General features: G+C 43.4%; 1 protein-coding gene across 2 annotated transcripts in view; it reads right to left on the bottom strand.

Moving 5' to 3' along the window:
• Nucleotides 1-8,685: 8,685 nt before the first annotated feature.
• The window catches only part of slbp (stem-loop histone mRNA binding protein), a 28,621-nt gene continuing 22,544 nt past the window's right edge, over nucleotides 8,686-14,762 (bottom strand). Inside the window, exons 4-8 of one of the 2 annotated variants that reach the window (XM_085975433.1) lie at nucleotides 13,716-13,778; nucleotides 12,946-13,080; nucleotides 11,111-11,260; nucleotides 10,696-10,813; nucleotides 8,686-9,834 (exon numbers count right to left, since the gene is read on the bottom strand). In XM_085975433.1, the coding sequence (XP_085831559.1) occupies nucleotides 9,721-9,834; nucleotides 10,696-10,813; nucleotides 11,111-11,260; nucleotides 12,946-13,080; nucleotides 13,716-13,778 (580 nt within the window). In that variant the 3' untranslated portion in view covers nucleotides 8,686-9,720. The remainder of the gene's footprint in view (nucleotides 9,835-10,695; nucleotides 10,814-11,110; nucleotides 11,261-12,945; nucleotides 13,081-13,715; nucleotides 13,779-14,762) is intronic. The other variant, XM_085975434.1, reaches the window with a different exon arrangement.

Here is a 14,762-nt window from a genome sequence, read left to right as displayed (position 1 = left end):
ATTTTTGTATGCCCTTTCTTTAGTTTTATACTGTCTGTTACCTCTTTAGTTGTCCATGGCTGGTTTTTGACAAGTAGAGCTGTTGCCCCTCAGGAGTATAAACTGGTTCTGTATCACCTTAAGTTCTTCATTGAACATCTCCCACTGATCTTCTGTCATTTTACCCATTAACAGATTTTCTCAGTTTACTGTGGACAGTCTCTGCCTCGTCCCGTTGAAATTGGCCTTACATAAATCTAGAATCTTAGTAGCTGTTTTGCGTTTCTCCCTTTCAAACATTACGTTGAACTCAATCATGTTATGATCGCTATTGGATAAATGTTCACGCACAGTTAGGCTGTTAACTAAATCTGGCTCATTACTAAATCTAATATGGCTTTCCCCCTTGTTGCCTCTAGGGCATACAGGTAGACTACCCTTTATCCGAACTTCCGAAAACCGAAACCCTCTAAAAACCGAAGGTTTTTTCGTTCAGCGTAAGTCGTGCACACGACATGACCAGAGTTGCGCACGACTTACGCTGAGCAGGGCAGAGGGTCACTGAGTTCCCTCCTGGGTAGGAGATTGCAGGCCGAGCCGGGCAGTGTGAAGGAGGTATACCGGGAGAGTGAACCCAACAATACAGTGGCCCGTCCGATAGCTGCAGCGGCCTGTCCGATATTCTTTTATCCCCCCCCGACCCCCGACCCCCCCCACCCTTTCGGATAAGGGATAGTGTATCCTTTATCCGCACTTCCGAAAACCGAAATCCTCTGAAAACCGAAAGTGTTTTCGTTCAGCGTAAGTCGTGCGCACGACCCCGACCCCCGCCGACCCCGACCCCCGCCGACCCCGACCCCCCGCCGACCCCGACCCCCCGCCGACCCCCACCCCCGACAAATTTCCCCGTCTTATAAAATACCTTCCGAAATCCGAAATTTTCCAAAAACCGAAACACGGCTGGTCCCGAGGTTTTCGGATAAAGGATAGTCTACCTGTATTGTTGTAGAAAACTATCCCAGACACACTCAAGAAAATCACTACCTTTCTGACAGGTGCTAGTCTGCTTATCCCAATCTATATGAAAGTTAAAATCTCCCATTAAAACCACGCTGCCTTTGCTACACGGTTGTCTAATCTCTGCATTAATACAATCTAGCACTTCACAGTTGCTACCAGGGGGCATATACACAACTCCCACTACAGTCTTAAATATTTTCCTATTTGTTAATTCTACCCATAAAGTCTCCACTGCCTGCTTACCTCTCTTTATATCCTCTCGTATCATTGACGTGATTTCATCCTTAATCACTAAGGTTACTCCCCCCTGTCTGCCATTTTCCCTATTTTTCCTGTAGACCTTATAACCTGGTATATTTAGTTCCCAGTCCTAACCGTCCATCAGCCATATCTCAGTAATGGCTACCAGGTCATACCCTCCAATTTGAATTTGCACCTGCAGTTCTTTCAATTTATTCCTTATACTCCATGTGTTTGTATAAAGCACGTTTATTTGGGCCACACACTTGAGCCTGTCCTTCAACTCTAATGTTTTACTCACATATTTCTCTCTGCTGGTTTAATCACTTTCCATTTTTTAGTTTTCCCTTTACCTGTAGTGCCTAAAGCACAATTTCTGACTGTTACTCTACTCTCTTCCCTTTTGTTTGTTTTTGAACTATTTGCACTACAATTTCCACCTAAGCCCTCCCCCCATTTACTAATTTAAAGTCCTTGTGACTGCCCTATTTATCCTTTACGCTAGGCAGCGGCAGCGGCGGGAAGCGCGAGCGGCGAGGCTTTAAAAGGCCCCCAGAGACCAGGTAGGCCTCGCAGCGGCAGCAGCGGGAAATGCGAGCGGCGAGGCTTTAAAAGGCCCCCAGAGACCAGGTAGGCTTACTAATCTCCAATCTCAGAGAGGGAGAGAAGTAAAAAGTAATCGAAGTGTGACATCACCAGAAAGCAGGTAAGTGATTGGTTGGTGAGTATTTCTCTCTTTTTTAAACTTTAACTCTGTGGTTTATAGTTTCTAGGGTCCCTGTGGTGTAGCGGGGACTGTTGGTAAACCAGGACCCTAAAATATATCATTTATCTGTAGTGTAATTGGTGGGATTGATTTGTTTAATTTAATTTCAATTAATTAAAGGGTAAGTCATGGCAGGACAGCCCGGTACCGTGGTATGCTCCTGCTGCGTTATGTGGGAGCTAAGGGACACTTCCTCTGTCCCTGACAACCATGTGTGCAGGAAGTGTGTCCGGCTGCAGCTACTGGCAGACCGCATTGCGGCGCTGGAGCAGCGATTGGATACATACTGGACCATTCGCGATGCTGAGGACGTCGTGAATAGCATGTTTAATCAGTTGGTCACTCCGCAGATAAAGGTGGCACAGGCAGAAAGGGAACGGGTGACCAATAGGCAGAGTAGTAGGCACAGGCAGGTAGTGCAGGGGATCCCTGTGGCCATCCCCCTCTCAAACAGATATACCGCTTTGGATACTGATGGGGGGGATGGCTTACCAGGGGAAGGCAGCAACAGCCAACTCCCTGGCACCAGGGATGGCTCTGCTGCACAGGACAGGAGGAAAAAGGGGGGGAGAGCTATAGAAATAGGGGATTCTATTGTAAGGGGAATAGATAGGCGTTTCTGCGGCCGCAAACGAGACTCCAGGATGGTGTGTTGCCTCCCTGGTGCAAGGGTCAAGGATGTCTCGGAGCGGCTGCAGGGCATTCTGGAGGGGGAGAGTGAACAGCCAGTTGTTGTGGTGCATAAAGGTACCAACGATATAGGTAAAAACCGGGATGAGGTCCTAAAAGCTGAATATAGGGAGTTAGGAGGTAAATTAAAAAATAGGACCTCAAAGGTAGTAATCTCAGGATTGCTACCAGTGCCACGTGCTAGTCAGAGTAGAAATAGAAGGATATTTCAGATGAATACGTGTCTAGAGGAATGGTGCAAAGGGGAGGGATTCAAATTCCTGGGACATTGGAACCGGTTCTGGGGGAGGTGGGACCAGTACAAAACGGACGGTTTCCAACTGGGCAGGACTGGGACCGATGTCCTAGGGGGAGTGTTTGCTAATGCTCTGGGGGAGGGTTTAAACTAAAATGGCAGGGGGTTGGGAACCTGAGCGGGGAAACAGAGGAAAGGGAAACAAGGATAAAAGCAAAAGACAGGAAGGAGAAAAACAAAAGTGACAGGCAGAGAAATCAAGGGTTTAAATCAAACATAGCCACAGTAAATAATAATTCTAAAGGATCTAAGAGCATTAAAAAAACAAGCCTGAAGGCTTTGTGTCTTAATGCGAGGAGCATTCATAATAAGGTGGATGAATTAGCTGCGCAAATAGAGGTAAATGAATATGATATGATTGGGATTACGGAAACATGGCTCCAGGGTGGCCAAGGCTGGGACCTCAACATCCAGGGGTATTCAATATTCAGGAAAGATAGGCAGAAAGGAAAAGGAGGTGGGGTAGCATTGCTGGTTAAAGAGGGGATTAAAACAATTGAAAGGAAGGATATTAGCTCTGATGATGTGGAATCTGTATGGGTAGAACTGAGAAATACCAAGGGGCAGAAAACGTTAGTGGGAGTGGTATATAGACCTCCAAACAGTAATGTGGAGGTCGGGGATGGCATTAAACGGGAAATTAGAGAAGCGTGCAATAAGGGCACAGCAGTTATCATGGGTGACTTTAATCTACATATAGACTGGGCTAACCAAATTAGTAACAATACTGTTGAGGAGGAATTCCTGGAGTGTATACGGGATGGTTTCCTGGACCAATATGTCAAGGAACCAACTAGAGATCAGGCCATCTTAGACTGGGTATTATGTAATGAGAAAGGATTAATTAGCAATCTTGTTGTGCAAGGTCCCTTGGGTCGGAGCGATCATAATATGATAGAATTCTTCATTAAGATGGAGAGTGAAATAGTTGACTCAGAGACTAGGGTCCTGAATTTAAATAAAGGAGACTACGATGGTATGAGGTGCGAGTTGGGTAGGATTGACTGGGGAATGTCACTCAAAGGGTTGACGGTGGATGGGCAATGGCAAACATTCAAAGATCGCATGGATGAACTACAGAATATGTTCATCCCAGTTTGGCATAAAAATAAAACAAAAAAGGTGACTCAACCGTGGCTAACAAGGGAAATTAGGGATAGCATAAGATCCAAGGAGAGGACATAGAAATTGGCCAGAAAGAGCAGTAAACCTGAGGATTGGGGGCAGTTTAGGATCCAACAAAGGAGGACAAAGGGATTAATTAAGAGGGGGGAAATAGAGTATGAGAGTAAGCTTGCAGGGAACATAAAAACTGACTGTAAAAGCTTTTATAGATATGTGGAGAGAAAAAGATTGGTGAAGTCAAGCGTAGGTCCCTTGCAGTCAGAATCAGGGGAATTTATAATGGGGAACAAAGAAATGGCAGACCAATTAAATACATATTTTGGTTCTGTCTTCACAAAGGAGTACACAAATAACCTCCCAAAGATGTCGGGGAACATAGGGTCTAATGAAAGGGAGGAACTGATAGAAATCAGTATTTGTAGGGAAATGGTGTTAGGGAAATTGATGGGATTGAGGGCTGATAAATCCCCAGGGCCTGATAATCTACATCCTAGGGTACTTAAGGAAGTGGCATTAGAAATAGTAGATGCATTGCTGGTCATCTTCCAAAATTTGATAGACTCTGGAACAGTACCCATGGATTGGCGGGTAGCTAATGTTACCCCACTGTTCAAAAAGGGTGGTAGAGAGAAAACGGGGAATTACAGACCGGTAAGCCTGACATCGGCAGTGGGGAAAATGCTAGAGTCCATTATAAAGGATGGAATTGCAGAGCACTTGGAAAAAAGTGACAGGATCGGACAAAGTCAACATGGCTTTACAAAAGGTAAATCGTGCTTGACTAATCTACTGGAATTTTTTGAGGATGTAACTGGTAAAATAGATAAGGGAGAACCAGTGGATGTGGTGTATTTGGATTTTCAAAAGGCTTTCGATAAGGTCCCGCATAAGAGATTAGCGTGTAAAATTAAGGCACGAGATTGGGGGCAAGGTATTGACTTGGATAGAGAACTGGTTGGTAGACAGAAAGCAAAGAGTTGGAATAAACGGGTCTTTTTCCGAGTGGCAGGCAGTGACTAGTGGGGTACCGCAGGAATCGGTCCTTGGACCCCAGCTATTCACAATATATATTAATGATCTGGACAAGGGAACTAGATGTAATATCTCCAAGTTTGCAGATGACACAAAGCTGGGTGGGCGTGTGTGCTGTGAGGAGGATGCCGAGAAACTCCAGTATGATTTGGACAGGAGCATGGCAGATGCAATATAATGTGGATAAATGCTTTGGTATCAAAAATAGGAAGGCAGATTATTATCTGAATGGCAATAGATTGGGAGAAGGGGAAGTGAAACGAGACCTGGGTGTCCTTGTGCACCAGTCGCTGAAAGTAAGCATGCAGGTGCAGCAGGCGGTTAAGTCGGCAAATGGTATGTTGGCCTTCATAGCGAGAGGGTTTAAGTACAGGAACAAGGATGTCTTGCTGCAGTTGTACAGGGCCTTGGTGAGGCCACATCTGGAGTATTGTGTGCAGTTTTGGTCACCTTATCTGAGGAAGGATGTTCTTGCCATGGAAGGAGTGCAGCGAAGATTCACCAGGCTGATAACTGGGCTGGCAGGAATGACGTATGAGGAGAGATTGGGTCGATTGGGCTTGTACTCGCTGGAGTTTATAAGAATGAGAGGGGATCTCATCGAAACGTATAAAATTCTAACAGGACTAGACGCTGGAAGGATGTTCCCGATGGTCGGTGAGTCCATAACCAGGGGTCACAGTCTAAGGATAAGGGGTAAACCATTTAGGACAGAGATGAGGAGGAATTTTTTCACCCAGAGAGTGGTGAACCTGTGGAATTCTCTGCCAAAGGTGGCAGTAGAGGCCAATTCATTAAATATATTCAAGGAGTTGGATATATTTCTTAAGGCTAAAGGGATCAAGGGATATGGAGAGAAGGCAGGAACAGGGTACTGAATTTGGATGATAGGCTATGATCTCATTGAATGGTGGAGCAGGCTCGAGGGGCCGAATGGCCTACTCCTGCCCATATCTTCTATGACCCTGGTCCTAGATCGGTTCAGGTGGAGTCCATCCCAACGGTACAGTTCCTTACTGGCCCAATACTGATGCAGTGCCCCATGAAATGGAACCCCTTTCCCATACCACTCCTTTAGCCAAATGTTCACTTCCACTAATCAGCTTATCCCTACGCCAATTTGCACGTGGCTCAGGTAATAATCCAGAAATTATAACCCTTGATGGCCTGTTCTCAAATAACCTGTTGAAGCAAAATCTGAAAAGGGGCTAGTCGTCCAACAGGTGTTAATAACTTATGTTCTATCTGTAGATGCTGACTCACCAAGTGTGCTTCCAGCATTTTCTGTTTGATTTAGATTTCCAGTTTTTGCTGTTTATTTGTAAAAATGAGACCTTACTGATAATGAAACATACAGGCCGAACAGATATATTTGTAATACTGTTTACCTACCTGATTGAGTTAAAGGAGGGTTGATGTGTGTATGGACTTAAGAGGCATTTGACAAAGTACCACAATAGATTTGTTAGCAAGATTAATTAATAATGGGAATAAAGGGACAGTGGCAGTGTGGATACAAAATTGGCTTAGGGACAGAAAGCGAAGAGTAGTGGTGAACAATTGTTTTTTCCAGGCTGAAGGGATGTATAGTGGTGTTCCGCAAGGGTCAATACAAGGATCACCACTCTGATATATATTAATGACCTGGACTTGGGTATATAGAGCATAATTTCAAAGTTTGCAGGTGACACAAACTCTGAAATATAGTAAACAATAAGGATTGTTACAGACTTCAGGAGGCCATAGGCAGACTGGTGAAATGGGCACACATGGCAGATGAATTTTAATGCAGAGAAGTGTGAAGTGATACATAGAGATAATAAACAAAATAGGGGTGCAGGAATAGAGAGCTGGGAATGTGTGTACACAAATCTTTGAAGGTGGCAGGACAAGTTGAGAAGGCTGTTAAAGCATATGGGATTCTTGGCTTTAATAGAGGCACAAAGTACAAAACCAAGAAATTTATGCTAAACCTTTCAAACACGTTAGGCCTCAACTGGAGTATTATGTTCAATTCTGGGCACCACTTTCGGAAGGGGATATCAAGGCCTTAGAGAGGGTGCAGCAGAGATTTACTAGAATGGTAGCAGGGATGAGGGACTTCCGTTATGTGGAGACTGGAGAACCTGGGGTTGTTCTCCTTATAGCAGAGGAGCAGATTTGACAGGGGTGTTCCAAATCATGAAGAGTTTTGGTAGAGTAAATAAGGAGAAACTGTTTCCATTGGCAGAAAGTTCAGTAACCTGACACAGATTTAAGGTGATTGGCAAAAGAGGCAATTTTTCCCCCCACAGCGACTTGTGATCTGGAATGCACTGCCTGAAAGGGTGGTGGAAGCAGATTCAGTAACTTTCAAAAGGGAATTGGATAAATACTTGAAGGGAAGAAATTTTACAGGGCTATGGAAAAAGAGCAGTGGAGTGGGACAAATTGGATAGCTCGTTCAGACATATGGATTGAATGGCCTCCTGTGCTGTACCATTCTATACCACTATACAAAATTTGTACAAGAACATAGGAACAGTAGACCATTCAGCCCCTCCAGCCGGTTTCACAGATGCAAGTAATTTTATTTCTTCCTCTGCAAAACCTCTTTACATTCTAAATGATACTTTTATTGCTCAGTTAACATTAGCTTAAGGCACAAAGTACTTTATCTTTTTCTTCTCTTGGCAAAAACTTTCCCTTTCTCGTCTATTGCTTCCTTTCCACAATGGATTCCTCCACTTCCTGATTTGCTATGCTGCTTGTCCGACATCTAACATTGAACATGCTATTGTCTTCAGTTCCTGCCACACTGTTTCCTAGCCAACGCCCGCCCTCTCACTGGTCACTGTCTGAAACGGAATTAGACTGTTCACAACCAGGATGTCCTATTTGAACCTGAACCTGAGCTTCCAACCCCGTATCTTCTCCCTTCACCAAGACTGTCTACTTCCACCTCTAACATCACCTGGCTCCCTCATCCATGCCAACTCTACTATTGCAATGCTCTCCTGGCCAGCCTCCCATCTTGCACCAACCGTAAACTTGAGCTCAACCAAAACTAATGCCCGTGTCCTAACTCACACCAAGTCCCATTGACCCTGCTCCTGGTCTGGAAACGTCAATTTTTAAATGCTCATCGTTTTCAAATCACTATGGCCTCACCCTTCCCCATCCTCCTCCAGCCCTCGGATCTCTGTGCTCCAATTCTGGCCTCTTGTGCATCCAATTTTCACTGCTCCACCATTGGTAGCCATGCCTTCAGCTACCAAGGCCCTAAGCTCTGGAATTCCCTCCCTACACCCCTCGACCTCTCTAAGGCACTCCTTAAAACCTACCTCTTTGACCAAGCTTTTGGTCACCTGTCCCTACATCTCATGTGGCTCCGTGTCAAATATTGTTTGGTAAAGCTCATTAATAGATGCTTCTCCATTTCAAACGGATCAGATTTTATGTACAAGATTGCCCAATTAAGTCACGTGATAAATGTATGCAGGGAGGCCATGTGCTCAGTATTTCACCAACATGTAAACAGAATAGCCACAGGCAAATAATAGGTAAGCTAACTTTTATTGTACAGCTGCAGATTTACAAAAAAAAGACGTTAAAAATAATGCCGAGTTCAACAATTTATTATTTTAATAGTAAAGAATTTCAAATGTCTATCATCTAACTGGAATCTGGCCACATACAAGACAAGTTGCTTTAAATACAAAATAAAAATATTACAAAATTGTGTTTTCTATTAGTCTTCCAGTAAGAATCCTTTATCCCAATGGACTTTATGCATTACATTTATGCAGATTTATTAAAGCAAAAACACACTTGACAGTATATCTAAAATTCACTGGTCAAACATTACCAAGATACAAAAAAGGTATTAACTTTATACAATCTCAAATGGGAAGAGTAGCAATTTGCTGACATTGCATCCGATTTTGAGCAAGATAGTTGATACTGCTCCAAGATTAAACACCGAAAACATTACAACCGAGTAATTTAACAACTACAGGATACAAAGTAACTAACTTTTAAAATAGTCCACTCTAGTTCGGACATTCCCACCCATAGATTGACACTACATAGAAATGGAGAAAAGGCATAAAAATCTGTAATTCCGTGCAGCAGAGCCTTTACAACACCCTCCCCCCTCCACGCAAGCTGTTCAGAAAGCAACCAAGTTTTGTTGCAAAGCATTGTAAAAGGCCCAAGAAACATCAATGTTTGGAGAGGGACTCGAGCGAGACTCTGGTGCCACAATTCCCCCACCACCAAGAGATGTGCCAACCTTATGTTTGGGTGGGGTGGGGGAGTCAAATTAACCCAAGTAACCAGATTATGGGGATGAGGTTTAACATTAGACAGTTGGTGTCCAACATCTGCTAGTCCACTGCACTTAGTTGGGAAGTGTGTATTTTGTTGGTAGCCTAAAAGCAATTACATTAATGGATTTGCATTATAGACAAATCTACACAATGTGGCATATATTATGGAACAAAACACTAAACTCCTTTAGGTTCATGAGATCACACCAACTGTAGAACTGTTCAACACTCAATGCAAGATTCTCAATAGCAAGCAGCCTCCTTTAGTTTAACCAAAAACTAGCTTCATTGGTTTCAGCCAAACAAGCTTGCAAATCAAATTCTTTGTCCACACGAGGAGAGGCAATTTCTCGGGTCATTGGAATCGAGCAAGATAGCTGGAGAAAATTGAAATATTAAGACATTAGCTGAAATTGTAAACTTTCAGTTACAGTAACTTCACATATCAAAACAGGCCTTCCTACCAACTTATACTGCAAACACATACTGGACCAAGTTACAGAACCAACATCCAGGTAGAAGGCAGATAATATTGCCCACACCATCTTCCATACTTAAAAAAAAGGGATTATCCAAGGTGCCCGTGTCAGATTGCTAAAGGCAAAACATCACAGCTGACTCAGTGGCCAAGAAATTCAACTTCTGTCCGAAACAGATGCAGTCAGTGGAGTAATTGCTCAGTCTACCAGAATGAGGTACAAACCAAATTGGGGGTTTAGGCCTTCAAGGCCACTGGCGCCCTGTTGCAGCTCGCCAGTTGTAAAAGGGCAGGATATCTGACAACTCGTGCCGAGCTGACTGGCAGGTAAAGTCAGCAATCCCAGGGGGTCTTGAATGGGCCAGCAGCAGGCTTAAAAAAAAAGTGTAGGCCCAGGAAGAGCACACCCGTTTCTCCTGGACCCACAAATAAAAACTCAATTAACTGGACAGGTTTTTTTGAGCAGCCTCCAACAGTCCCTTTAGGACCATGGCAGAAAAAACTAATTATGGAACCACTCTGTTCTATGCAGGTTTGATCAGCATAGATTGCAAAACTATAAGCAGAGTTAAAGGGTACAGGATACAAATTCCTCATGGTCAACAAGAATGCAGTGAAGTCAATCATTCTACTTGCAGCTCAAACCAGGAGAGTTGTTAAGTCTATCCCAGACAGCCGAGAACATTTCAATTGTCTATACATAAAATGCTTACTGCTCAGCACTATATAATCCATTTTTTTAAAGATATAAGATGCTTACCTGAGGAGATGGTGCACGTGTGTTGCTGGGGGTGCATCCTCTCTCATCGTGGAAACTTATTCGACTTCCACTTGAGCTGTTCACAGATTCTGTTTCCATATCAAAATCAAACTCCGTGCTGCAAGACAAAGCAAGGCTCATGGTTTTCTTTTGTTGCTTAAGCAATATTTGGTTACAACTAGTGGATTTTACTACAATGTTCAATCACCATTCTAACAAGTACTGTAATCCAATTATATTCCTTATTTTGCTTAACAATAAATCCATACCACCCTCACTTGAATTTAAAGCAATTCACTTGAATGCCACTATTAGAATTGCACAATTAATTCCCAAATCTGAAACATTAACAGTACTTGCACCCCAAAAATGTCTCCTACTCGAGTTACACTGATACACAGTAATTTGAACATACACTGCCTGTAAATCATTGCCTTCTTCTGCAGGAGGATCCCAGGCATGCAGTGCAATTCGCCACAACCTAATTTGCTGGTCCCAGGATCTACGACTGAACTTCTTAAATTTGTTTGGAGTTCTTGGATGAACACCTGGCTTCCGAAGATGTCTGAAAGAAAGAAGTCAATGAGTAGGTGGACAGTGTCAAGTTGCTTTAAAGTACATCTAATATCACCAATGACAAGTTCCACACCCATCCAACTAAAGTCAAACATCAAGCCAAACCTTCTCATTGTTCACAGTACACTAGATAACTTCAAATTGTTTATATGCAAAATGATTTTATATCCCTTTTGCTCAGTTTGACACAATTGGTAGCAATCTTATCATAGGAAGGTTGTGGGTTCAAGCCCTTGGCCCTCTCTTACTCACCTATATGCTGCCCCTTGGCAACATCATCCATAGACGTGGGATCAGCTCCCACATGTTTGCAGAGGACACCCAGCTCTAACACCCCTCTCAACCCTGCCACTACCTCTACTGTCAAGACTGCTTGTCCAACATCCAATCTTGGATGATGGAAGCACAATTTCCTCTGGCAACACATTTGGAAGACTGAAGCACATCATCTTTGGTCCCCCACTACAAACTCCATACCCTTGCCACAGATTTTATTTCCATCCCCGGCCACTATCTGGTTGAAAGTCAGCAGAGTTTCCAAACTCATATCCTCTCCACCACAATGGCCGCCAAATGATGCCTCCAACATCGCCCATCTGCTGCTAAAACCCTCATCAATACCTTTTATAACTTCTAAACCGACTAGTCCAATGCTCTTCTGGTGACCTCCCATACTCCACTCTCCACTTCAGCACATCCCAAACTCTGCAAGGTAGGGCTGTACCCTACCTCACATGAACTTCTGTTTACCCAGCACCCATCTTCATTGACCTGGTCCCCAACAACTCAAATTTAAAATATTCATCCTTTTATTTAAGCCCCTCCCTGGCTGTGCCCCTCCATATGTGCAGTCTTCAGGTCTATAACCCCTCTCCAAACTCTCTTCTTTGGATCATAGCCTCTTTAATCACCCCCACCCCTCCCTAGCTCAACCACTGTGCCTTCAACTGCCTTGACCCCACACTAATTCCTTAAACTGCTACTTCCTTCTCCTCCTTGAAGGCCCTCTTTAAAATCCACCTTTTCCACAAAGCTTTTGGTCCTCTGCCCATCACCTCATTTAGTTTAGCGTCCATTTCCCCCCCCCGAAGCTTCTCTATGTTAAAGGCATTATATACAGGTTGTTGGAACAGGAACAGTTTCATCAAGTAATTTATGGGCATGAAACACCCCCAAGAACATGTGCAATATAAATGAACGTTCCAATATTTCTCTGAAAATGCCAAGTCCCTGCTAGGCCCCACCCCAATTAACACCTTTCTTTCCTTCCCTCCCTCCTCAAAAAAGGTCCATTAAAAGCAACTCTAGATGGCTAGAGGGGTCATCTGGACATAACCAAGCTAAGGGCTAGGAGAATATTACCCAAAAGGTAGCATGTTTTGCACTAAACCAGTCTACAAATTAGAACTGATGAAGGACATCATTCTTCACAAGGTACAAGGAAAGATTTGTATTCATGATGTCAGCCACTCAATTGTAGACCAGTCACCTCCCTATTAAAAAAAGTGAAACTTTCATGCTTATAATTCCCAAGAATATTTTCAACTTTACCGTAAGCACAAGTAGGATGAATGTTAAGTTACCAAATAAAGTCTTAATTGTTCCACCCCAAATTTGACAAAAAAGCCCGCTTCAAGACTATCAGAGCAAGAATAAACACATTTGTGATCTTACTTAGGAACTTCCTGAATGAATCGATCATATGCAATCGTGTTCTTTCCATAGTTGATCTGCTTCTGTCTTCTCATCAATACCACTTCATCAGTTTCAAGTTCTGAAGGTGCTAATGATTCTCTGGAGCCACTGGAACTGACATAAAACCCTTCAGCAATTAGATGATTAAAAGTGATTGCCCACCCCTCAATCAGGAACTTCCTGGTTAAAGGATGAGGAAAGAATTACAGGCATAAACTACATCAATATGCTACCACCCTAAATTACCCGAGACCCCGTTGCAGTCTCTACCATTTAAAAGTACCACATGGTACCAACATGTGAATCTGACCCCTTACTGTACTAAAATCCCAAGCCCAGCTGTATTGCAGGAGAGGAGATGGAAACTACAGGAAAGAATCAAGCCACTCTGTACCCCAGCCCCCACGCCCCAGACAGCTGGCAACACTGGTGGACATCTACTACACTATATTGCTGGGGCAGTGGTGGTGGGCGGGTAATGTGAGGGGAAGGGAGGGATCCATGCCACAAATCAAAAGCTAGAATATTTGGTGACCACCCAAACCAGTCTCAAACTCTTCCTCCTCCTTTCTCCACCCACCCATCCAACACACATTCTCATGTGAAGAGACATTTGGTACAAGGTTTAGCAATCTGAAGCTATAGTTTGACAATATATGGAGAAAAAGCTTTGCAAAATGCAGACGTTCATTATGTTGTGCTTTGTTAGCAAACATTTATTTCAATTTCTGGAAACACATTAGATATACCTTTCAGAAGAGTAATCCTTTTCATGGTCATTAAAATCATTTAGCAAGAGTCGTCTTTTGTATCTGAAAAGGAAAAAATAAATCGGTTGATTAAACCGCTTATTTAAAACACCATTAAAAAAAGTGAAAACTTGAAGATTTTAACAGAAGTACTGCTGTCTGCAGGATTAAAAAAACACAAATACAAATACCACAGCTGGCCAATAACAAAACATGGAAGTCATTCAACTTTGAATCACACACTTTGTTCAGAGTTGCATATTTTGAACTGTGGGAGTAGGACTGTTCAAACCAGTAAACGGCAATTGGAAGACTGATAACAGGTGGCTCATTTTAAAACAGAGTAATCAACACTTCACAGATTTCCAGGAAGAGCAATAAAGGTGTAAACCCTGGAACCATTTAAGAACCAATCAAATGCAATGATTGAAGTGGGAAAGGAAGGTTGTTTGGGATGGATTAAACACAGAAACATAGAAGATAGGAGCAGGAGTAGGCCATTCAGCCCTTCGAGCCTGCTCCGCCATTCAATGAGCTCATGGCTGATCATCCAAATTCAGTACCCGGTCCCTGCTTTCTCCCCATATCCCTTGATCCCTTTAGCCTTAAGAAATATATCCAACTGTTTCTTGAATATAAGAACATAAGAAATAGGAGCAGGAGTAGGCCAATTGGCCCCTCGAGCCTGCTCCGCCATTCAATAAGATCATGGCTGATCTGATCCTAACCGCCAATCCACTATGACAGGACTATCTCCTGAATCTAACAGCATTAGACACACGAAAACAGGAGCAGGATCAGGCTACACGGCCCCTGGGCCCGCTCCGCTACCCACAGGGCCAAGACCTATCCGAACCTAGACTCATGTCCAAATTCCTGCCCGCTCCCCGTAACCCTTAATTCCCTTTTCTACTAGGAAACTGTCTATTTCTGTTTTAAATTTATGTAATGATGTAGCTTCGACAGCTTTTTGGGGCAGCATATTCCATGGACCTACCACCCTCTGAGTGAAGTAGTTCCTCCTCATCTCAGTTTTGAAAGAGCAGC

This window comes from Somniosus microcephalus, chromosome 2 (genome assembly GCF_052327205.1).
Source record: "Somniosus microcephalus isolate GS21.2 chromosome 2, FLI_Smic_1.0, whole genome shotgun sequence".
NCBI lineage: Eukaryota > Metazoa > Chordata > Chondrichthyes > Squaliformes > Somniosidae > Somniosus > Somniosus microcephalus.
Note: the sequence above shows the minus strand (reverse complement) of the source record. Positions and strands in the feature narration are given on the sequence as shown.